We start from the raw sequence: 24,663 nt of genomic DNA on the forward strand, positions 1-24,663 counted from the left end.
CAACGGAATCGGAACGGTCAATGGGATGGTTTTGTAGCGATGTAAACCTGCCCGGCGCATCGTCACAATAAATAGCCCCAAGCGGAAAGAAGATTCGCGAGATAGTTTTGGGGATCGATCGCCGAAATATGTCGAGCCCTAGAGGTCATCGCGTAATGCACACCTATTTGGCAGAAAATATCAGGTTCCCGACAACGGGCACGCATGCTTGTTTGGAGAGGTTGGTGATGGTGGGAGGATCACCCTACACGCATGATCCATTTAAATAGCGGGAGTCCGGGAATTCTGAGATACATTAGACATTGGATTCTCCTATTGAATGCAACTGCAATCAATAGCAGAAGAAACACGAAGATTAGTTATACTTGCCAAAAACCATCCATCGCCAGCATGAAGGTAAGTAGATCATGCTTAGAGGAGAATCTCTTCTAACGTTAAGACCCATAATTCATGAACTCCCTATTCTGCAGATCACATTTAGCTTCGTGATGTCCGTGGCATTGGTGGCCTCGCTCTGCACGGCGAGCCCACATCTGGTCGCCAAGCATGTGGTGAAGAACCTAGTCGCAAAGCATGTGGTGAATAACCTAGTCGCAAAGCATCTGCACCCCAAGACAGTCACGCACACCGTAGTCTACACTCCGGTCGTGGCACCGCATCCAGTGGTTGCCGCTCCATCCCTTCATGCGAAGCTCGCCAGCACTGTCGGTGCGCTTCTGAAGAAACCTCTGCTACAACATCCCTGGCTTGCCAAACTTACGCCTGGTGGTGTCGTCGAGGTGTACCGCAAACATGTGCCTTCGGCAGCACCTTATCCAGCTGCAGTTGCACCTCCCGTAGTCGTGCTGGATCTACCGCATGAAGTAGAAGAACATCATACGGTGACCACCACCGTGGTAGCTCCACCAGCACCTGTCCCCGTCGTTCCAGCTCCTGTACCCGTCGTCCCAGCACCTGTGCCCCTGCCAACACCTGTCCCCGTTGTTGTTCCTGCTCCGGTGTACGGTGTCCCGGCACCGACTTACGGTCTGCCAGCTACCTCCGAACATTTATCGACCTCTTCGTCGTCATCTGCCAGCAGCACGTCGGAATCAACCGGCGCTGATAGTGCAGCGAAATATGTTGCCGTAAATCTGGGCGCACGTCACGAGGCACCCCTGCCAGGTTACGATCATTCGGTTGTGCTTGAAAATCTAGAACCTGCACCAGGAACCGAGGGTTTGACGATGTTGGTGCCACCGGTCGTTTCGAACGAGCTAAACAACTGGAACGCTGAACCAGTAGTGCTCCGAGGACAGGATCTGCTGTCATCCGACTATCTGCGAATGGCCAGCGTGCCGACGGTGGAAGGTTCCAGTGATGGGGAGGCACGGTACGTCGCCATCAACAACGGCGTACGCCACGAGGCACCGTTGCCGGGATACGATCATTCGATCGTGATCGAAAATCTGGACACCGTGTGATGTGACCGTGGACCAACGAAAAACGCATCGCTCCAAACTGGCAGGTTCCGCCTGTAAATCTCGATGGTCAATGTGTAATAAAGTATACAGCGATTGTCTTCCAAATGGCAACGTGGGAGGTCTTCTTTATGCAGATATTCTACATTCCACTCCGAAAAAAAAACACGAAAAAAGTACACAAAACATGCTAATTGGACGTCACAGAGGAGCGGTTCCACCGTGAACAGATAAACAGTTTCGATAAGGTCACAAATTCGAACATAATTCACGACACGAAACACAGAAACAGCGACTGACAAATGCGTGAATCATCTATTTCCTGTGCTCATGATGAAACAATTCAACTCTCTCAGCTGATTGGTGTATTGGGCATATTGCAGGCTAAAAAGAACACAAATCAACCGCTTTTGTATGTACATCAGTCTTGATCGCCTGCCCAAAAAACCACACCCAAATGGGAATTAGTTATTAGCAACTGGAAGGAATGTGTGATAGATTGTTCACGAATGAAAAATAAACTTGAAAAAATAAAGGAAAATTAAAATTGATTGCGGATTATTTCTTCTTTCGGTTGTCTCGGTGTTTATCTAGACTGGGTGTTATTAGCACACGGACGTGAAAGTGATAACTTACGAAAGAATGTAGTTAATGATGAAATGATAATTGTTACACTGCACCAACGAAATTTTCTTTGCCAGTGAATTTACTTAATTTTATTGTAGTGTTCTTAATTGTAGGTTCTCCGAATAATGATTTTTTTTATAATAACATGAGCATGAAAAAAAAACATGAGCAAATGTAGAGTTGGGGCGCTATAGGATTAAATGATTAAATAATCCTTTGGTTAAGACACAAACATTTACATTTTCATGTTTTCTTGTTTATTTGCTGTAGTTGTTACCTAACCCAACAACCCTCAATCTTGCTGAGCGGTGGTTAACTTAGCACTAAAATGATCAAACCACCGATTCGAAATATGTTTACTACGAAGGAATTCTGGTTCAGATAACGAACCATGCTCCGGGATAAAGCAAACGACAAGGAGGATATGCGTGAATATTGTAAACATATGCGGCAAAGAGTCATAATTCTCAATCATAAGAAAACAAATTAATAATTCTGAACAACGGTTGATCCGGGGATTTTACTTTTCTATATTTGATAGCATGAATTCCAAAATGATATTTCAATTTCATTTCAGGATGATAAAAATCGCTGGCACTACAGCGTCAGTAGAATTAGAGTGGCTTTCCTTTAACTTTATTTACACATTTCACGGATAGGTCGGTCTTCGACATGAGGAAACGGTTCGGATTGGGTTTGGTACTGGCCCTGTCCTGTACCGCTTACACCACCAAACTACTAGATCACCCCTGAAGTACAATATTAGTGATCACCACTTGGGATAAAGATTGGACATCCTGAGCCACTGAACAAATGTGGACCGATCTTATTCGAGGCCTCTTATTGGCGATACTCTTATTCAAAATACCAATTTGAAATTCAAGGCGGCCTAGAGGAGACACCATGATAATGGTACCGAATCCCATCCCGATCGTTCAACCGTACAGAGAACTGATTATATTCAGCAAGCTAACTGGTAACTGATTATTGGTAATTGACCAAGGACAGTCAGAAATGGCAGACTTAGACTTCCGAGGTTGTGTTCCCATAAAGAAGAAAAAGACTTTCTACTGTAACCCTCTGTTACATTACATTAAATTGAAAACATTACTAAAATTTATAAAACAATATTATAAAACATTTGAAAGACAATGTGAAACAATTGCTAAATTGCTATTATCGAATAGTGTAGGATCTTCATTGTTAGGTATTGCTGTTGCTATTTAATCTTATCAATAGTTCTATTATTATCTATAGTTCTATTATTATTATAGTTCATTTATCATTTATTAAAGAAATTATCCAACTATCTAAGCCTCCTTAAAAAAGGATCGGTCAGGACGAACTCGGGTCGGTGGTCCGGGTTTGATCCGTACGTAAAACTTTGACGACCCCTGTACTAAAGCTAGATCCTAGAGCAGGCGCAAGGCAAGGCCGAACATTACTGGCCCGATTCTTGCTGACACACTTCTCGGCTAAGTGTACACACACACGCACACACAACAGCTGTTGGTAACAAGTGCCTCGGAGTGATCCAACGGAAGCCAGAAGTTTCATTGATAGTGAAAGCCGCGCAGAAAACATCCGCATCATCATCATCATCGCCAACACCACCGTCATCACTGAACGGAGCACCGCGCGGCCACGACGATGAATCACAAACCCAGCCAATGAATAATAAACAAGCGCAAACCAGTGGCAGTACCGCAGCAGCAGAGACAGTAGCACCCAATGCAAACACTTCCGCTTCAATGATTGCCAATATGAGCCTTACGGCATATAGGCAATACGGAGGATTTTTTCGCATCCTCAGTCCCACCCGGGGTGTTGGTGGTGAAATGCCTTTCTTCGTCCGCAATGGCGTCCCGCAAGTAACGCTTCCGCACGATTAATAAAACGCAACCCATCGCAGCTGCGCAGGTTTTTGTTTTGTGCGGTATCTCATGTGCGACCTTTCAACGGAGAAGGTTTACAAGGCATTCGGCGCTGGGAAAACCTTTAACCGATGGAAATCATCCCCGATGGATGGCTTTTTTGCCGTATACGCTTACACCCCACCCGCATCCGTCTTCTACCAAGAATCACTCCAACCCTCTCCTACTTTCTCGCTCTCTCTCACTCCCTTTCTCGCTCTATTTACTTACCGAGTTTCCTCTTCTTGCGCCCAGGCGTTGCGTTCCTTTCCAAGCGCTTGCTGTACTGGCAACAAACCAACCTAAAACGACAGCTCCTATTTTACGTTCCTCAGACGCTGGCAAGGCCACCAAACAGCATTGCTGCAATTGTGGCCACTTTCCCGACCCAGCAGCTGCACTTTCACGGTCACAAAACCAACACACAGATTTCGGTCGCGGGCGTGTAGGACAGCGAGAAAAATCACAAGCACACCGCGTTGGAGGACGCTGGACGGGTTTACCACTTCACTTCCGGATTGCAAATTACGGAATATTGGCACTTTTTGCAGCACCCACGCGAATTTCGGACGGGCAAAATACGGGGAACGCCAGCAGCGGAATCAATTTCAAGCACACAACTTAGAACGCACACGCACAATCACACGCACACAAGCCACAAATGTCAAATTACCGGCGCACTTTTTGACATTTTTCTGGCCAAATTGTGGCCGATCCCATAGTTCGCTGGGCTGTTTGATGCCTGCAGCGAAGCTGCGCCCATAGTTGCGAGAGCGAGAAGCAACCAATTTAGAAAGAAGTAGCAGGTGGTCAGCCTACGCGCATGACAACCTCACCCTACAACCACGCAATATAAACGAACGCATCGATCGAAACGCGCTACGCATTATCCGGTATGTGTGATTCGAATTAGCAGTTATTCCGAAGCTCCTTCCGCAGTAGCAAATAAATATTGATCGTATTACTGTAAATGGATTTATTAAAAATGAGTTTTGATTCATGTGCACAATCGATTATTCTGTCCAGCGACTTACTACTGTACCATGAAAGAAGGCTAGTTATTATTTATCTTATCCCACCGCCATACGGTTCCATCGTCGCAGACGCAAATCAGTATGTTTCCAGATCGGGAAAACGCCGTTTGCCGGATGGGTGTAGTACATTTCGGGTGAAACAATGTGCTACAGCGTGGATGCACCGGATCGTCGGTGTCTAGCTCCCAGATGTAAATCCGCCCGGTTTGGTTACCAAGTGCGAGATACTTCTGCCAGTAATCCAACGAGAACCGTACGAACCAAATAATGCACTCGCTGTACTCGAGCGTAGTGATCACGGTGGTGTTCGTTTCGTTATTTTTCACCTCCACATCTTCCAGCCGGCCCGGTTTCCAGCAGACAATCGTGTTCTGGCACGATTTGGAAAGCACAAAATCGCCCATCCATCTCACACAATCGACGTAGTTGCGGTGAATGTCCCTAGTTGAAAATACGGGAAAGTGTTCGTTCACCGACGGAAAACGGGAGAGATTTTTCGCCTCGTTAAAGGTATAACTATTTTGGATGGCTTTTTTCATCGTTTCCGTATCGAGACGCCACATCTTCAACGAATGGTCCATCCCGCACGACATGATCCGCGTCCCAAGGATGTCGAAATCAAAGCTTAACACCTCATCACGATGTCCCTCGACGCCACCGAACACGGCAATGCAAATATCCGTCTTGGTGTTCCACAGCCGCAACGAGTGATCCTTGCTAGCGGACATCAGAAGGTACGGTTCCTTGGGATGGAACTTTACCTCGTTGATGGCGTGCCCGTGCCCAATGTAGTATTTATGTCCTTCAAGCGATGCCGAGTTGAATACTCTTAGTACACCCCGTAGACCACCAGCAGCTAGCAATGGGTTGCCCGTTTCCACATCATGAGACCATGCGCAGGTATAAAACACTTCCTCCGTCTAAAATATAAAAGCAACTGTATTAAACACTTATTTCAACATATTCATTTTTCCACCAAGGGATCTGCATCCTACATCCGGATCTGCGTAGCATTGTTTTAGCGTTATTTTTCCATCATTTTCGCATTGGTAAATCGTGACACGATTGCTTCCGACTGTCGCGAACGTAGGCAACTCTCCGTTCTTGAGATTGTAGTTGAAAAGGCATCCAAAGAGCGACTGGCCGTGGTCTTCTTTAACAAAGCAACTAAATTTGAAGATCGGCTTCATAACCTTTGCCGACTTTTTTTTCGATCGTTTCCGCTTCTTGCGGTTGATCTGACTTTCACTCCCATTCGAAGTATTGTCGGTGCAGGTACTTCCCATGCTGGAAGTTTCATGCTAGGAGGAGTTTAGAAAACACTCAGTCAATTGTTCTTATTTGTTAATGGCCAATTATGCTTACAATATCGTCATCTTCCTCGTCGGACACATCGCCCTGGGTATTGTTTGCCGCCTCCTCCTTACGCGCGAGTTTCATGTTGTCGTTTATTGTGCTGTTTTCTTTCTCTAGGATGAAACAAACAAAGCGCCAAAATGTCGGCAGAGTTTGGGTCCTTTTTTAAACACTAAATAAATATACTGGCTCACTAGCACTACGCCCGGGCAGTTTATTGAAGATTACACGATTGTGAAAGAGAAAAAGGTAAAACAACAACCTTTTCTTCGTACAAATTATCGAAAATTATTTTTTCCCAAGCCAAACACTGCCTTTCTTGCTGCGGTTTTTTTTGCTCGACTTGCCAGGTGACGTTTTCAACGATTATTGTGACGTTTTGAAATCGACGAACGCGAGCCTTCTGTCAATCGTGCAAAAGAAGAAGCAAACGAAAAAGTCTTGTGTTTGGGAAAAGTGTGAAAAGTGTGAAAATTGAAGCTTTATTTTGCTGAGAAAATACGGAAACTTTGCTTCCCACATTTCGTGCTATCTTGAAACAGGTAAAAACAACCATGGGTTCATCAAAAAAGCATAAACGAGATTCTAAAAAGCATAAACGTCGTTCGCGTTCACGTAGCCGCTCACCACGGTTCGAGCGTCCGGAACGTGAGCATCGTCGTCGTTCTGATTCCTACTCCGAGGATAACGAAACTTACAACCAAGATGCGGCCCGCAGACATAAGAAACACAAACGTGAGCACAGCGAGCATAGACATCATCACAGTCGTAACTATGAGCGCGAGCACCGCAGCCAGCGCGACCTACCGGAGGTGAATGCGGTCGCCGATGATTCCGATAGTTCGGACTGTGTGGAAGTACCGCTGGATGATGTGAGTGCACCGCCACCGCCTCCCTCCATCAGCCGCAAGTCACCGGGATCGGATGCAGTACCGTCGCCTCCTCCGCCCCCACAGGTACAAAAGCGTAGGCGCTCACCGACACCTCCACCTGCCCCGAAGACATCAACAACCTCCCGGAAACGATCCGTCTCGCCGATTCCGTCCAACGGAGCTGGTGATGTGTTGTCCGTAGAAGAAACAAACAAATTGCGAGCGAAGCTTGGACTTCGGCCGCTAGAAGTTGGACCATCTAAATCCCAACCGGAACCATCCTCGAGAAGGCGTCAACGGTCCCCTTCACCTCCGCCACCACCGAAAGCGTCCTCTTCATCTCGAAAGCGATCGGTTTCCCCTATCCCTGACAATGGCGCTGGTGATGTGCTGTCCGTTGACGATACTAATAAACTGCGGGCCAAATTGGGACTGCGACCGTTGGAAACGTCGTCCAAAAAGCGAACCCGTTCACCGACCCCGCCACCACCACCCAAGGCCCCGTCTACTTCCACCAGCAAGCGGTCCGCTTCACCCATACCCGAAAACGGTGCCGGTGATGCATTGTCAATTGAAGAAACAAACAAATTGCGAGCAAAATTAGGCCTTCGACCTTTGGAGGTAGGTACTGGCAGCAAAGCGACGGACAGTTCTGGCGCGAAAGGTAGTGAACAAGAAAACAGCGAAAAGTTGAAAGATGACTGGGGTGAATTCTACCACAAACCGGCGAAGAACTTGTCGGAGAAAACGCATGAAGAAAAGATTCGTGACAAGCTGAAGGAACGAAGAGAAAAGCGAGCGATCGAGGAAAAGCTGAAGCGTTTGAAGACGCTTGGCGAAGAGGACGATGTAGACGATCTGAAAAATTGGGTCGCGAAGACGCGCGACAAGGACCGGCTCAAGAAAGAGGCCGAAGAACGAGCCCGACTTTTAGACCAGATGGATGAAGAACTAGTGTCTGGTGGACCGGACATGGATTCCTCCGGACGTGCAGGATCTTCGCGAAGGCGTGCTACCAATAAAGGATCGTATCACGATCGCGATCTGGAAGGGCTTCGTGTAGAGCACGACGTGGAAGCGTTCACAGAGGGACGACAGGTCATTCTAACACTGAAAGACGCAAACGTGCTGGACGAGGAAGCGGGCGACACACTCGTGAACGTTAATATGATGGATGACGAGCGGTACAAACGGAATGTCGAGAACCGTAAAGCAAATCCGCAACATTACGGCTACGATGTGTACTGTCAAGACGATGTAGATGAGTACGGTATGCCGAAGCAACGCGAAGTTCTTGGAAAGTACAACGAGGAAATTGAAGGCCAGCGTAAAAGCAGCTTTGTGATCGGTTCGAACGCCGAGCAGGAAGCACAAGAAAAGCGTCGCCTGCTGGAGATCAAAACGAAGCTGGAGAAGAAAAAGCTCGATTCGTTAGAGACGACACCACTCACGCTAGTGTCGGATTACTTCACCGAAACTGAGCTGTCCTCGTTTAAAAAACCCAAGAAGAAGGTTCGTAAAATACGACAGAAGCTACGGGCGGATGATTTGCTCGCATCGCTACCGGCCGAAGAAAGTATGGCCGATTTGGGTTCGCGCTCGAGGCGAAACGAACGATCCGGTACGCGGGCCGTTACGACAGAAGATCGTAAAAGTATACGGGCTCGTGCAGCAGAAATACTGGACACAGATGACACACCGGCCATGCCAGAAGATTTGAGCTCGGTAAAGCTAGAGGATACGGTAGAGGATGATGAAGATTTGCAGGCGGCATTGCAGAAAGCACGTCGCCTAAAACAGAAAGAAGCTATCATTTCAAAAGCTCTACCGATTGACCCGGAGCGGATTAAGAGCGAGGTAAAAGAGGAACCGGATAGTGGCGGTGAGCTCGATCACCATGGAGCAATGTTACTCAATTCGACGGCAGAGTTTTGCCGTACACTTGGTGACATTCCAACGTATGGAACGGCCGGAAATCGGGAGGAAGATCCGAACGAAATGATGGACTTTGAGCGGGACAGTGCAAGCGATCGTGATGGGATGGAATCGGATCCGGAGGAGGGCCCGTCACGGCGACATAATCATAGCTCACAGCACAGTGGCACCTGGAACTCGGTCAACACCGAACAGGAGCAAGAGGACAACCGTGAGCTGAAGGTGGAGGAGGTTGCAATTCTGGATGAGGAACCGGACGTAGCGCTCAGTGTCGCGGGAGCACTAAAGTTGGCCCAATCGAAGGGTTACCTTGAGCGGGAAGAAAGTAATCGTCCGAGCAATGCGCGATTCGCCCACTTGCAAGCTCAGAATTACTCCATCGAGGACAAGAACTATGGCGAAGAGAACGACAAATATTCGAGGCGCGATCGTTACGCCGGTCCCATTACGGAGTTTAAGGAGAAGGAAACATTCAAACCGAACGTAAAGCTCGAGTACATCGATGACAACGGACATCTGCTGACACCGAAGGAAGCGTTCCGCTATCTGTCGCATAAGTTCCACGGTAAAGGTCCGGGCAAGAATAAAGTCGAAAAGCGGTTAAAGAAAAGCGAACAGGAGGGAGTAAGTTAGACGCGTCGTTTTCGTGATGAAATATCGCCCTATTAACATATATTTTTCCTGTTTTAGCTGATGAAAAAAATGAGCTCTACAGATACGCCGCTCGGAACACTCAACATGCTGCAGGCAAAACAGAAGGAAACACAGTCACCTTTTATTGTGCTGAGTGGAACCAAGCAGAACACAAGCATTATCAAACAGAAGCGCTAGGAATGTGTCCTATAGTCTTAGTTCCTAGTTTCGCAATGATCGTGAGTAGGTTTGCGTTTCAACAGGATTTTTTTCTTCGTATCTATCTTCTCGCGTTGGATTTTTTTTAGCTATTCCATATGAGAACCAAAAAAATTGAATCAATAAAACATCCCGAAGGTAGGGGTTAGTAGAACAAATCCGCAACTCGGAGGTGGAAACTTTTGAGACCTATAAGACATTATCAATTCTGGCAAAAGCTGATGACATAGATAACATTGGTTTACGGCTTTCAGACGTACTGGATGTGTTTGTTATCAAAGATCCAAGCATTAGCCGGAAATCCCTGTGTTTTAGTTAAATGACTTTCTACAATGTGAGGAAACTTCTCTACTCAAAACACCTGTCGCGATATTCGAAGCTTGCACTATATGGCTGAGTACACACGAGACGTCCACTTGCTGCCTACCTTTACTTTTAACTTCGTAAAATCCAGAACGAAAATCTCTATCCTACCGTGGACTGCTGTATGTGCCCAGCATATAAAACCTAAATAGTTCTGGTACAATAAACTACAATAATACAATAAAGAACTGTATAAAATGTACGATCTACTCACTATCGCACCCATAAATAGTAATGGAGTGATAGCGTTGATGTGTCCGAATGAAATGCCGTGATATTCTATGCAATCTTAAGTGAACGTCCAATATTGAGGAAAAAATGTAGAAACTTTCACCTATTTATCCCATAGTAAAACTTACTTTTTATTTGGTTGATTTATTTTTTTGTTTCTTTCGAAGTCTTTTGCTTATGTTTTCCTTTTCAGTCATTTTACCGCGGGTACGCTTGCTGCGGAGTGCTACGTAAATGCTGTACAGCACGCCAGCCAATCCAATGACCAGTGATATTACGATTAACTGCGTCGTCGTAAACAGGCGTCCGTCCTGATCGGCTAATCGCATTCCGAGAACGGTATCGTGCAACATGCAAGTAGTAGCAGTGGTATCACGTTTTTGGCGTAACAAAAGTACACCACTTTTGCTTCCCGTATCTGAAAGTAATATAATAGACCATTTAAGCAAGGGAAATATGCGGTGATAAATACAACTTTTGATCATACATTCACATCCTTCGAACAGATCACGCTCGAGATCGTCTACAAGCAGGCTGAGAGCATCAAAGGAATGTTGCGTGCCGGTTCCGAACGTAATACGGAAATTGTTTTGTCCTACGTCGAGTGAGAACTGTACTCCACCGTAGTTGATCTGTGGTAGAAAGAGTCTCGTAGTTCCCGGTGGCAGCCGAGGGTTATTAATAACCAACTTGCCGTGTCTCAACCGAACACCTGCGTATCCGTTGATGAGGGATTGAAGGAAACCTCCCGCACCGGTAATAAAGTTCCCGGCACCATCTGCACCTTCACCATTTTCGCTCCAAACATGGAACGGTGCGCGCAGGTACTGTTTGTAGCTCTTGCGGAACATAGCCGCTGCATGGTCCAGCTCGTTCAGATCGAGATGACCAATCGTGTGAATGGCCCACGTCATGGCTGGACCATCGGGGCGCGTTACCATCGAGTAGAGTCGAAGGTTGTTTGCTTTCGTTGACCTGTACAATAGAGATAAGCAATACAGTTGCTCACGGAAAAGGACAATCTTAATCAAGAACTTACTCTTTCATCGGAAACTCTAATGGGTAGCCCAAAAGCACAACGTCCGCTTGCTTGATTTGTGTACCGAACGTATACTCCTTATACTCCGGATGCACATCGTACTGCGCGTTGTATGGCAGTGTGATACTTTTAGCTACACGTAAGAACTCGGCAAACTCTTCTTCCGAAGCATCCGGAAGCGACGCTCGACAGTGACAACCAACGAACGCACCGAAGAACAAATTGTGCGCCGCTATCACATTCGTGTAGATACTGTTCGTGACGTTGTGATGATCCTCATCGGGGCCCATAATTCTTCCAATGTCGTACGTATCCGTGTTAGCGTTATAATCTACTCTACTTTTCCAAAACCGTGCCGTTTCGTACGCCAAACGGCACGCATCCGTACGCAACCAGTCAAGATCGCCCGTCGCATAATAGTATAGCCGGGCCGCGTACGCAACGTCAGCGGTTATGTGGTGCTGATACTCCGGTACCTGTGGACAAAAGTCCGGCGTGACTTCGCGTCCTGTAAAAGCTGACTCCCAAGCGTACTGCCAACCCTCGTAACCATTAGCACGAGCATAATCGGCAGCCGCTTCCGTGACCAGTGTTCGGTAATGTAGAAGTTTGCGTGCGTTCAACGGATCGAGCAGCAGGATCGGAGGGAACATCCACATTTCCGTATCCCAGAAACTGTGTCCCTGATACTCGGCCAGCTCCTTCCCCCCACGACCTAACCCTGACGGGGAAAGTCCGTAGAACGGATAGCTGCCCGGTTGAAATGACGACTGGGAAGGAAGTGAGCTCGACAGGTAGAACGCGCTTGCTTTAATAACTCGATCTAATCGCTCATTTCCTTCCACTCGGATGCCGTATTTTTGCCACATCCGATCCATCTCGAGCCGATGCATCCTTTCGTGATCGTTCGTTTTGAGACCACGAAGTTCCCTTTCGACTTCATCCCGTGAGTGCGAGAAAACGGTCAAGTATGTATACTCACGATCCGTTTCGTCAGGATTGAGCGTTAATGTACGTGGAACTTGTTTGTATGCAACGCACACCTGATGTCCTTCGGTTTGATACCTGGGATCTTCGACATGCTTAGTTCTGGCGCATAACAGCAGGTATCCTTCACCGTCAACATTCAGGTTCTCTAATGGATTTTCTTGAAGATCCACACTCTTAGATCCTATCAGCTGGCGCGTTTCTATTTCCAACGGCTGTTTCGATTTCATCCTCCGAACGTGTATCCGGTTTACGATCGTTTGATCGAAATGTCTATTCGGATAGACTTCATGATGCACCCTGTAACCGCCGGCAGGATCTTCCAATGTTGTCCGGAACTTGCCACTCCTCATGTCCAGCTGATAGCGACAGTTTTTCGGTTGCGTTTGCATTGACGAGCAGTTTGCAAGCTGAATGTTGGCGAAGTTGGGAATTCGTGCCCGGTGGCTTACACCTTTCAAACCATTATAAACACCATTCAGATGGACGGAGTCCCCGTACACTACGAAACCGAGATGTCCATTTGCTAACGTTGGTGTTACAGCCTTGTTCGGCAATCTGACCGGGGGAAAAAAATCATTCATAAACAAAAGCATAGAGGCCGTATGCAATACCGTACGATTGTTACCTGGTAGCGTTGAACAGGAAAATGTAATCATTTCCGCGTACGGTCACAAAAGACAGGCCGAAGGCAAACAACGTTAAAAACCACATTTTGCACTGATAAAAGATAACATTTTCTTGTGCCGGTTTGAATGGTTGAAGCACCTATTTACGTCGCTGAGCCACCAGAAACTGATAGAACTGTTCGATGACGTGTATTTGTTTATATGATTTAGTTCGTATAATTTCCGGCAGAGTAATCACATGGCGCTGCTATCGGCTGGAGGAACGATGGCAACCACTGTGTGCAGCTTTCTTTTTTAAATTTTATGCATTTTTAATGTTGTTCTAACGTATTTTCAGCATCAGAGATTTTACAACAGGAAACAAATTCAATTGAATACCTTAATGATGATAAGCTGGAAGCATATTTCGTCAAATGCTTAATTGGTTTTACATCACACGACCAGAAAGGATACAGGAATTCATCAAAAGTTGGGAGAATGTAATAATGTATTTGTATGGTTTCTAAATAAATTCCAGTGATATTATTAACAGAGGCGAACATTTCAAAAAATTAAATCAAAATTAAAAATTGCTGTGCTCTTAATATCTGCCATTTCGCTTATATTTACGGCCAAGCACATTAATCTTCTTTTGTCCGCATTGCAACCCATTAAATGCTTTAAAATATTTTGAATTTTACGTTTCTAGAATTTCGGTTAGAACATCTTGCTCAAAAAGAAACAAACGACAAGAGATAGGAAAGCCATCCACGTAGTACGGAGCGTCGTTGCACCATCCGATTGATCAGCAATCTTCACTCCGAGGGTAGTTGGTTTCAATGTGCATCCTCCAAATGTTTGACCCGTCGTCATTTGGAAGCTTGCAACCGTGCCATTGTCTGCGAAGATAGATAACTCAAGATTAATTCCAACTCATGTCGTGCCCATCTATCACTTACATTCACAACCCGCGCAGATACGCTCTTCTTTTTGATCGACCAGCAACCTCACATCTTCGGCCGTCGATCTGATCTTGATGGTAAACGCATTTGTTCGCACAGTCAACGAGAACTGTGCACCCCTATACTCTATAGTTGGGATGTGCAGAGTTCCAGTGTTGGGAGTTAGGCGGGCATTTTTAATTTCCAACCGATCCTGGTGAAGCCGCACACCCGCGTACCCGTTGATGATGGACTGCAGAAAGCCACCGGCACCGGTTATGAAGTTGCCCGCCCCGGGCTCATTGTTACCATTTTCGCTCCACACGTTAAACGGTGCCCGAAGGTACTGGCGATAGCTCTTATCAAACATAGCGGCTGCTTCTTGCAGCTGATTAAGCTCCAGGTGACCAATCGTGTGAATGGCCCATGTCATCGCTGGACCATTCTCACGCGTTACCTCCGAGTATTTGCGCAGATTATTTGCTTTCGTCGATCTGGAGAATGAAATAAGCGTAAAATATTATTCTGTTACGTTAAACTGAACGCCAACCACTTACACATTCATTGGATACTGCAGTGGATAGATCAAGAGCACCGTGTCAGCTTGCTTGATCGGGGTACCCGTCTGGTACCCTTCATACTGTGGATGAAAATCACCTTGCGCATCGTACAGCAACGTAAGACCCCTGCCAACTTTCAGCAATTCCTTGCGGACACTCTCATTTACCTCAGTGTCTTTGCAGTAGCAGGACGCAAATTCACCGAAGAACAGATTGTGTGCGGCCATCACATTGGTAAAGGCATTATTCGACACGTTCGGATGATCCTCGTCGGGTCCCATCGCATTACGAATTTCGAACAAATCGGTAGCATTGTTGTACACTGCCCGACTAAGCCAGAAAAGCGACGTGTCTGCTGCCAGCCGGCACCCTTGTGACCTTAGCCAGTCAAAATCACCGGTGGCGTAGAAATACTGACGTGCGGCAAACACGATGTCGGCCGTGATGTGATGCTGATAAACGGAAACCTCCGGGCAACAATCCGGTGTTACCTCGGTTCCGGTAAATGCCGACTCCCAGGGAAACTGTATGCCTTTGTAGTCGTTTTCCAGCGCCTTAATGCGTGCGCCACCGCTGACAGTGGTGCGGTAGCTCAACACTTTTGCAGCATTGATCGGATCCATTAGTAAAATCGCCGGGTACATCCAAATTTCTGTATCCCAGAAACTGTGACCCTGATATTCCTGCTCTACGATCCCCCCACGGCCCAGTCCAGCGGGAGCAAGCCCATAGAAGGGATACCTTCCCGACGATGGTGCTACCTGGTGTGCGGGCAGAGAGCTGAACAGATAGAACGCACTGGCCTTGATGACTCGATCAAGTTCGTTGTTTCCTTCCACCGTAATACCGTAACGCTCCCAAAGTCTCTCCATTTGTCGCATGTGCTGGCTGTCCTGCGCATTGCTCTCCATCGTAACTTCTGCAATTTGTCGCGTACCTTCCTCAGCGGTCATGGTGAAAGCAGTGAAGAAAAAGAATTCCTTAGCCATTACGTCCGGTTCTATCTCCACATATTCCGGGATTGTCGGATAGGTTACACAAACATTGTGGCCAAACGCTTGTACAGTCGGTTCCTCCACCTGCACCGTAGTTCCGCACTGCACATTGTACACCTGTCCGGACATTACGAAATTGGTGGTCGGTTGCCAGGAGAAATCTTCACTTTGTCCTGGAATTTGCAGCAACCGTGCCTGAATCACGGTCTCCGAGCTAAGGCGCTGAATTCGGATGCGATTCACCAGAACCGTGTCATAATATCGATGAGGGTACATCTCATGCACCACCCGATAATCACCATTCTCATCGACCGTCACAAACTTGCCCTCCTTCATGTCCAGCTGATAGGTACAGGAGGGGGATACGCTGGCACTTTCGAGCGAACACGTCATCAGCTGAATGTTACCATAGTTTGGAATGCGCGCCCGATGCGATTTGCCACCCAAACCATTGTACACACCGTTCAGGTGTACGTATGAACCGTACGCCACGAACCCGATGTTGCCGTTCGCCAACGTTGGCATCACTGCGGCTGCCGGCAACGGTGGCCGGGTTTGGAATTTGTAGTTTGCATCACTTGTATCACCTTGGGCCGCAACGAAGGCGCCCAGCACGGTTAGCACGGCCGAAGTTACGAAGATTATTGAACGAAGAGACATTTTGTGGTGACCTGCACCGACCGCAAACGAACTGTTACTGAGCCTGGGGTCGATCGTTAGTGATGGCTTATAACACACGGGATACCGTCCCGAACGAGTCCCGTATTGATTAGGTGATAAGATAACATACCAATGTCGGATATAGCGATTACAACGATGGGGAACCGTCGCGCAAGTGTCAATAGATTCATGATCCACATTGTTTGTCACCCCCGAAATATGTCATCACTTCTGTGTGTGATATGTCGAAAGCTTTAAATGAATGATTTTTTGGAAGAATCCATGGTTACTTGAATTCTTCCACCAACAACTCCTTCTCGTTTGTGGAATTCCACATTACCAATAAGTAATAGTATTATTTGGAATGATCTCCCAGTAGTTTCACATAATCGTTACAGCTGGAATGGGCCAGACACACTGGTGTTCTTATCGTGATAAGATAAGAAAGAAATCGGCAGTGTTGTACAATTTGTTCTTCTTTTTGTCGTTTGTTTTACTCGATGTACAAATACGATAGACAAGCGTGTTTACAAACCCCCAAATCAATCGATAATTCTTTTTTATTCTACTCATGCTTTACATTACATTGCGAACCAATTGTACGATTGATCGGAACGGCACTCGTAACGCATAGATTAGGGAAGAATTTATGTCTAGAAATTCGTAACATTAAAGCAAAAAAGAAACAGATGTATCCGGTTGCATTATTAGTATCCAATCACATCCTTCGGTAAATCACATTTCTGATATGGATAAGATTTAGCCCGTATTATCGCTGTTACACCTTTGTTCAGTGGATCTATAACAAAACAGCAAGATTATAACGCTTTTAGCATCACTTGTATACACCCATTACACCGGTTATCTGTGCCGGTGCGAGATACGTACAGACTTGGTTGAGAACGATATCGGTAGCGGCATTCCCATCACCAAACTCTATCGTCAACTCTTTGTCCAGGTGAGTCACAGCAATTTCCGCTTTGTCAACCGTTTGCGTAACCGTGATAAGCGCCCCAAGATACTGTACTCCCTTCGCAGTACCACTAACGCCAGCGACTGATAGTTCCAGCGCATATCGCATTCGTACCTCCAGCCGATCCAGATACACCCGGAAGCCGCTGTATCCGAAGAGCACGGCCTGTAGAAATCCACCCGCACCGGTAAGGAAGTTTTCCGCACCGCGGGCTGGTTTCTGCAGCTCATACCACACGTTGAACGGTCCACGGATGTACGGTTGGTAGCTGCGGTTGAAGTTCGTGGCCGCCTCTTGCCAGTTCGCTATATCGAGATGGTTTATGGCATGCATTGACCAGGACATTGCCGGTCCGGTTGATCGCGTTACCGGTTCGTATATGAGCAGATCGTTCCAGAGCGTGTACGGTTTCATCACGGGGTACAGTAACGGATATCCGAGAAGAATTGCATCAGCTTGCTTAATCATGGTGGACGCTTTGTAGCCTTCGTACTGCAGATGAAAATCGCCTACTTCGTCGTATGTGAATTTGATCCGTTTGGCGATGGCACTCCAATTCTTGGAGGTAACGTCATCGCCGCAAATACAGCTGACGAAACTGCAGATAAGCAAATAACGAAACTCGTCAAATGAATGTTGTACAGAAGCAATGGGGAGTAGAATGATGGGATGCCGATCAGTTCGGTTGCAGCTCCAATAGGTTACAACATACATCTACATTAATACATACATACAAGATTCTTGTACTTTTAGTGTGAAACCACTACATCAGGGGTCTCCAAAGATTCCAGTCGCATTGTTGAAACTAGCTACTCAGTAACTTTCGTTCGGTTTACGCAGACATTGAGCTCGAAACATGCGAGCTATCTCCACAATGTATGCCTTAAAGTTTAATTAACTAAAACAATAATTGTTAGGCGAAAGGGCGAAAATATCACAACTTTGTTTGAATAGTAAAGTTGTCTTAACTGCAAAATGCACTTAACAATAACATCCGTTCTGATGTTCAGACATTTTCAAGTCACTCCCCTACCCCTTGTATGACAACGTCGCTTAAAATGGTGAGAACACTGTTTTTTGTGTTCATCATGAATTAAAATCATGAATATCGTATATCACAAAATACGCCACGAGAATATGTAGAAATTGATTAAAATCCCGGTCTTCGAAATTACGTTTGAGACATCGTATATTATATTTTTCGAAATGCTCATCAAACATCACTCACTAACGCTGGGTTGGTCAAGGCCATCGTCTCGATATTCTTGTCTCCACTCGCCCGGAAGCAGACAGAAGGCAGTCATTTAAACATTCGCGGGGAAATCTTCTCATCGGGTTATAATTTTAATCAGATTATCCACACGATCGTCACTTCGATGCCATGCCGCCCGGAAGAAGTCGTAGCCCAATCGTTCATAGACTAGGGTTTGAAAAGCTGGAAGTCACTGTGTACCGTTACATGGAAACATTGCCCATCGTATACACTTTTCAGGTGTCAAGCCAGTGTGGATGGGTAAGAACTTTTCCTTCCTGCGTTCGCTTGTTTCTTATTGCTTAGAATAGCGTGATGATTTGCTAGTTCCCCCAATGTACCGGATCTTCCGACGGAAAACAAACATAATCAACGATATATCAAGGAGATCCGCCGACTACAGCCACATGCTGCCCGCACTCTGGCCCCCATTATATGACTTGTTCGTTTTTTTGTTTTTCAATCTAATTAATCGACAAAATCTCCACCTTGTGTGTTTTGTCCGGCACCACTTGAGGGAGGAGAAGGTATCTGTCGGTCGGTTTTTTTTCATCGTTGTACCTGTACGTATGGGAAAGTTTCGTTCCGTTTGAAGGATTGTTTACTTACTCGCCAAAATACAAAGCATAGCCGGCGACCACGTTTGTGTACGCGTTGTTGGTTACATTTTCATGATCCTCATCCGGTCCCATTACCGCTAGGAATTAGGATTTAAGAGGAGCGAGATCATAAAAACGAAAACATTGCAACTGGTCCAATAGAATCGTTTGAGTGTGTGTGGGAAGATAGGGTTGGGGGGAATATAAAAAGCATGACTCATTCGAGGTGGCGCTACGATGTCCGTCCTCCGGCCGGCTGCTCTTACCCACTATGTCGTAGTTCTCCGTGCCGGTGTAGTTGAACTTCACGCGACTGCTCCAGAACTCGGCTATGGACTGTATCATTCCACATCCGCCTCGGTTCAGGAGCCATTCGAGATCATGCGTGGTGGCGAGATACTGCCGAAGAGCAAAGCTTACGTCGCCGGTTATGTGATGCGCATATTTTGCCACCGCTGGACAACAGGGCTGCGTAGCCTCCACTCCTGTGAATGCACTTTCCCAGGGAAAACTTTTGGAGATATCGGTAGGTGAGTTTACCTGATGATGATTAGCTTTATCACTTCCCGAACCTACCGGACACCATCGTAACCAGCCTCCACAGCGAGACGTCTCGCTGTCGGTAGCATCTTGACCCGGTATGTTATCAACAACCGCGAGTACCACGGATCGATCAGATTCAGTACGGGAAACATCCAAATCTCCGTGTCCCAGAACGAGTGGCCCTCGTAGTCGTCTAGGTTCGTACCACCGCGTCCCAGCCCGGTCGGGCTGAGACCCCAAAACGGACCCGGTGATCTGGTGAAGCTTGCCTCGAACGGTAGATTGCTGACCAGATAGAAGATGCTTGCCCGTACGATATACTGTAACGGTTCGTTTCCGGTCATTAGGATGTCGAAACGGTCCCAGAAGGAACCCCACAGTGATGTATGCGCCTGCAGTAACTCTTCACCGGGTTGTGCCAGAGCTGTGAATTATGTAATTTTGGTGCGATAGCGATCAGTTGTGGGCTCAAAGAAGGCCAAACGCTTCCAGCTATGCGATTGAGCGTGCAGATATATCTGAAGCGTGAAGTTTCACGCCAAGCACAAGCAAATGGGGAGACAACCAAAGATAGAATTTGAAGAAGGGTTTGAAAAGGGCAAACGGACAAAAAATCACACCCGGACAAATGAGAGCCAGCGTTTGACGATTCGTACGATGCGTATGTAACTAACCTGCTTGAAGTTCCTTTTCTGCAACGGCCACATTTTCATCAACGGCCATTATGAAGGTGAATGTAGTCGTCGTCTGATTCTCGCGCAGTACCAACCGTTCTGGGATGTGATTCCATAGCACACACACTGGTCTGTCCTGGCTTTGGTAGGTGGAATTTTCCACCTCACGTGTTGTGCCGCAGCTTTGATAAATGCGATTCATATCGTCATCAACCCGTGGAACGGCTCCAGAAGACGAGCTGCTCGGCTGCACACTGGGTAGTGCATTAATGGGCTGAAAATGAATGTCCTCGCTGGTGAAAGCCGGCCCCGGCACAAGCGGTAAACTGATGTCTCCTAAAACGGTGTAGAAAAACGTTTGCTCAAAAAAAAAACCTTAATGAAGACCGTTGAAGTGGTTTTAATTGCTGCTGAGCGGAGGGTGTGCTTTCATGCGGTGAGATTGTCACGGTAGGTAACTTGATTGGGTCTCTCGAAAATTGTAGTCCAATCAGGGATATTTCGAACAGAATAATATTACTTAGCTGATGGGAATCGTCGTCGCAAGACTGTTGGGTCGTGTTTTAACATGCGTTTGTTCAACAACCATTCAAGAATGAACAAGATTTTGCAATAAAATTAGATGAGTCCGGTTTCGAGCTTTCTTCACTTCATGGAGACTTTTTCTTCAAACAGATGAAGTTTTAATAAAAATAGGTGTTGTAAGGGTTCGAGATCTTTAAAGGCTGTACTGCTAAGAGGGAATAATATTGTCATCTAACTGGTCAAATCGCGTAAATAAGATGATTTTTACCTTTTTAAGATATAAGATCTAAGATTTAAGATATTTGTACCTCTGTTATCATTACTGACTATATCTTTCCTAATTCAAATTACCTGCTGCTCTTGGGGATATAGTATGGCATACTACTAAGCATTATGCTTTCAATTATATTACAGAAACCGGGGACGGCCCGGTGGCATGATGGTAGCGGCGTCGGTCTTCACACGAACGAACCGGACCAAAATCCCATCCGGACTGACTATCCGGGCTACTTGGATATAAATAAGTCTAGTAAACCAGAAATTGTAGGCATGCCCCTAGTAGTTCGTTACTTACGCCAAGAAGAGAGAGAGATTTCTACTTGTTCGAACTCCAACTCCAGGAACTCCAAAATCTTCTTGACTACGTCAGACAGTCCTACGTATTGCAAAATAGTCCACTCCACTTTCAAATATTTGAAATCAACCGTGAGAAGATCGGCACTTCTACCACTAAACCATCATGATGTCCATCAAGAACATAATATTCCATATATCATTTACTGGATTTACAAAGCTATTCAACAAAATTTTGCATTCGCGTTGTCAAACAAATTTGTCACTGCATGAACACATTCGTAGGTAACCTGTGATCTTCCCCCTCTTTTTCGTGTGCTCTTCTTCCTACCAACAGGTGCACCATAATGCCACACCAATGTGCTGATCGTACTACCGAGAAAAAGGGGTCATATTTTAATGTACACCGCGACCGTTGAAAAGACCATGAGAAACTGTGCTCCCCTTCGAAATGCTGTAGCTCTAAACCGTGTGGCGTCCCTGTAGGTTAGGTTATGAATATGGGAAACTTCGTTGGCTCGGTGTGCATTAATTTGCATATATTGTTTACGCCTGTTTGGTGTACGTTATGCATAAAATGCTGTACATTTGTTTGTTTGTCACTGAAATACTCTACCGTGGTAATAGTTGCATCCTTACCAGCTTCCGGTGTGAGCCGTTCGAACGAAAACTGATTAACGATCAAGCGCCGGTATAGGGCGTGTGGATAGAGTAGGTGCGTCATCCGAAAGGAGTTGTTGGCGGGCTCGTAGCTTACGCGAAAATATCCACTCCGAAGATCGAGTGTAACGTTGCACGAATGATCCTTTCCGCGGTAGCAGTCACTGTCCAACTGTACGTTGGCCATGTTCGGGATACGTGCGCGATGGCTTAGACCACCTGCACCGTTGTACAGGCCGGCCATGTACACCGCATCTTGAAACACGGTGAAGCCCAGATGACCGTTGGCAAGGGTTGGCAGCGGTGTCAAGGGATCGTTCAAGATCGCACTGTAATGATGATGAAGAATTATTGAAAGCATCCGTCCCAACACCTGTCGCTGTGTGCGTTTGGGAGCATTCTTTTAATCGTAATCCCTGGGCCGGTTACGGTTATCCCATGATTAAAAATGTGCATGTCCGATGAGGTGACTTAGTTCACGAATTCCCTTGCAGCTTACCGCTTGGGCTTCTGAATGTTTCAGTTTTTTCACAGTCTAATTACCGACCCTTCTTTATAAACAGGGGTGGAGAACCAGCTCTAATGTCTTTCGGCTAGAGGGGAGGGGGAAGGACGCCAAGGTTCATGGAAGTGCTACGAATGTAACGCGATGTTGGATGTGGGAAAATGTTTCATTTACTCGAGAAGGGAGCGAAAACGGAACGGAGCGTTCCAGTCAGACTCGTGCTGATAACGGGCGACGTAGGGCCAGACGAGCAGTTAAGCGCAGAGACTAAAGTTATGCTAATGAAATAAGCATTACCCAGGTTCGGCAGGAGAAATTAGGAAAATACAGCAGTAATAAGGCAGTTTTACCCAGAAGCGACGAGCTCGTAGTGCAGTTTGTCAACGGTCGTTATTGATTCGTTCGTGACTGATGATGGACGGATGGAGTTGCATTTTGCAGCAGCAGTGTTGCAATCACCGTCAACGTTGCTTACAGCGCCTCGACCGATTCTCACCAAGCATAGCCCTACGATGCTCAGTAAACTGTACACGAACATGGTGAGTCTCATGGATACGACGGTTCGAAAAAAAAATCACGCACACACACACACGCTCGTAGCTTCGATTATTTCTCAGGCACCGAAGAAGTATAGCGCCCTGACGAGGAATAAAGCTCATTCACTCATTGCTCAATTGCAACTTAGCTACTTTCAAGAAACGGACGGCAACAGCAACAACTAGATCACTGCAAAACCGATCATGGGAATTGGTCGATCGGCTTCCGTCCACACCCTGTCGGGGGAGGGTTGTTGTTTATTATTGCGCGTTATTTGAGCACTACCGTACCATTTGCTTCCGAGTTACGGGGTGTCTAGTTTCACCCAACCGTTCTCGATCACAGCGACCCAACGGTAGCTATTTGCTACCAGAACCCGAAGGGACGACCCAGGTCGTGATGTGTTTTCCGGGCACTGTTTTTTGGCGGATCACCAACGATGAAACCGTGACGGTGACGATCGTAAGAATGATGTTGTAATCGAACATGAGCTGCATCGAGCTCTCCGGTGGTTCGCTTGCTTTTGTAAACAGCAGTCGACGTAAGTGCGATAAGCAGCTGCCTGCGGGATGCGTGAACTTATAACTCTATGATTTAAAGCCTGTCAGGAAATGAAACAATGAAGATTCTGTTTTGTGTGTGATCTCTGACAATAAGATCACAACCTTGTCTTGAGTTATTTACAAAGAAAGTTATAATTATACAAATAAAGTTATAAAGAAAGTTGTAATTGTATAATTGGATTGTAATTGTATCAGTTCTATTTCTAATTATATACCGTATTTTAGCGTGTATAACGACCCCCTAGATGAATTATCCAAGATTTTTGGAAAGAAAGAATTTATTTATTTTTTTTAACAATTGAAACAATTTTATTGTTACATTTTGTTTTAAACTTTACAATTCATAATACTCTTTCATATCGTCCTCACTGGTGTTTTCAGATCCATTTTTATTGTCATTATTCTCGTCAGCACTATCTTCATAAATTGCATGATCCTCAGTCCCATCAAGATTGTTACTGATTTTGTATTTTTGAAAGGATTTGACGACAATCGCTTCACTGACTCCTGACTATAAAGTAATCAGATCGCTGTCAGATCGCTGAAATTGTGGGTTTTTCTTATCCTTCCTGAAGGAGTCAGATTCGAATCAGCCCCTTTTATCAACTTACTCCAGTCTTCTCTTATCAAACCCTTAAACGGTTGCAGTTGACTGGTTAGACCTCTAGGAATGTCTTCCAGAAACGTTTTACTTTGAGCAACAATTTGTATAACTTCTGCTGGTAGATGACCTCTAAATGCATTCAGTACTAGCATTGCTGATTTTTCATAAGAGCTCCAGGTCTAATGTTCCAAATAATATTAAACCACCGATTCATCCCTGTCT

At 46.1% G+C, this 24,663-nt stretch overlaps 6 protein-coding genes across 6 annotated transcripts; 2 read left to right on the forward strand and 4 right to left on the reverse strand.

Moving 5' to 3' along the window:
- The first annotated feature begins 390 nt into the window (after positions 1-390).
- Positions 391-1,463, forward strand: LOC128302671 (uncharacterized). The gene is made up of 2 exons (XM_053039536.1): positions 391-396; positions 471-1,463. Exons 1-2 carry the CDS (start codon positions 391-393, stop codon positions 1,461-1,463), a joined length of 999 nt encoding a protein of 332 aa, XP_052895496.1.
- Positions 1,464-5,009: 3,546 nt separating this feature from the next.
- Positions 5,010-6,709, reverse strand: LOC128302475 (polycomb protein eed-like). Its single transcript, XM_053039305.1, has 3 exons — positions 6,400-6,709; positions 6,030-6,335; positions 5,010-5,954 (listed from the first exon to the last, which is right to left on the reverse strand). The coding sequence occupies exons 1-3, from the start codon at positions 6,472-6,474 to the stop codon at positions 5,055-5,057; spliced, it is 1,281 nt and encodes a 426-aa protein (XP_052895265.1). The 5' UTR covers positions 6,475-6,709; the 3' UTR covers positions 5,010-5,054.
- A 125-nt stretch (positions 6,710-6,834) lies between these two features.
- LOC128302474 (U4/U6.U5 tri-snRNP-associated protein 1) lies at positions 6,835-10,448 on the forward strand. The gene is made up of 2 exons (XM_053039303.1): positions 6,835-9,821; positions 9,888-10,448. Exons 1-2 carry the CDS (start codon positions 6,945-6,947, stop codon positions 10,026-10,028), a joined length of 3,018 nt encoding a protein of 1,005 aa, XP_052895263.1. The 5' UTR covers positions 6,835-6,944; the 3' UTR covers positions 10,029-10,448.
- Positions 10,449-10,760: 312 nt separating this feature from the next.
- Positions 10,761-13,404, reverse strand: LOC128302540 (protein-glucosylgalactosylhydroxylysine glucosidase-like). Its single transcript, XM_053039384.1, has 4 exons — positions 13,298-13,404; positions 11,683-13,227; positions 11,131-11,618; positions 10,761-11,061 (listed from the first exon to the last, which is right to left on the reverse strand). Exons 1-4 carry the CDS (start codon positions 13,381-13,383, stop codon positions 10,775-10,777), a joined length of 2,406 nt encoding a protein of 801 aa, XP_052895344.1. The 5' UTR covers positions 13,384-13,404; the 3' UTR covers positions 10,761-10,774.
- Positions 13,405-13,994: 590 nt separating this feature from the next.
- LOC128304691 (protein-glucosylgalactosylhydroxylysine glucosidase-like) lies at positions 13,995-16,433 on the reverse strand. Its single transcript, XM_053041899.1, has 3 exons — positions 14,776-16,433; positions 14,237-14,712; positions 13,995-14,176 (listed from the first exon to the last, which is right to left on the reverse strand). Exons 1-3 carry the CDS (start codon positions 16,431-16,433, stop codon positions 13,995-13,997), a joined length of 2,316 nt encoding a protein of 771 aa, XP_052897859.1.
- A 592-nt stretch (positions 16,434-17,025) lies between these two features.
- On the reverse strand, positions 17,026-23,287 carry LOC128304671 (protein-glucosylgalactosylhydroxylysine glucosidase-like). The gene is made up of 8 exons (XM_053041880.1): positions 23,088-23,287; positions 22,212-22,561; positions 20,475-20,810; positions 19,834-20,224; positions 19,524-19,768; positions 19,268-19,355; positions 17,322-18,004; positions 17,026-17,232 (listed from the first exon to the last, which is right to left on the reverse strand). Exons 1-8 carry the CDS (start codon positions 23,285-23,287, stop codon positions 17,141-17,143), a joined length of 2,385 nt encoding a protein of 794 aa, XP_052897840.1. The 3' UTR covers positions 17,026-17,140.
- Between the last annotated feature and the right edge of the window lie 1,376 nt (positions 23,288-24,663).

This window comes from Anopheles moucheti, chromosome 3 (assembly GCF_943734755.1).
Source record: "Anopheles moucheti chromosome 3, idAnoMoucSN_F20_07, whole genome shotgun sequence".
Taxonomy (NCBI): domain Eukaryota; kingdom Metazoa; phylum Arthropoda; class Insecta; order Diptera; family Culicidae; genus Anopheles; species Anopheles moucheti.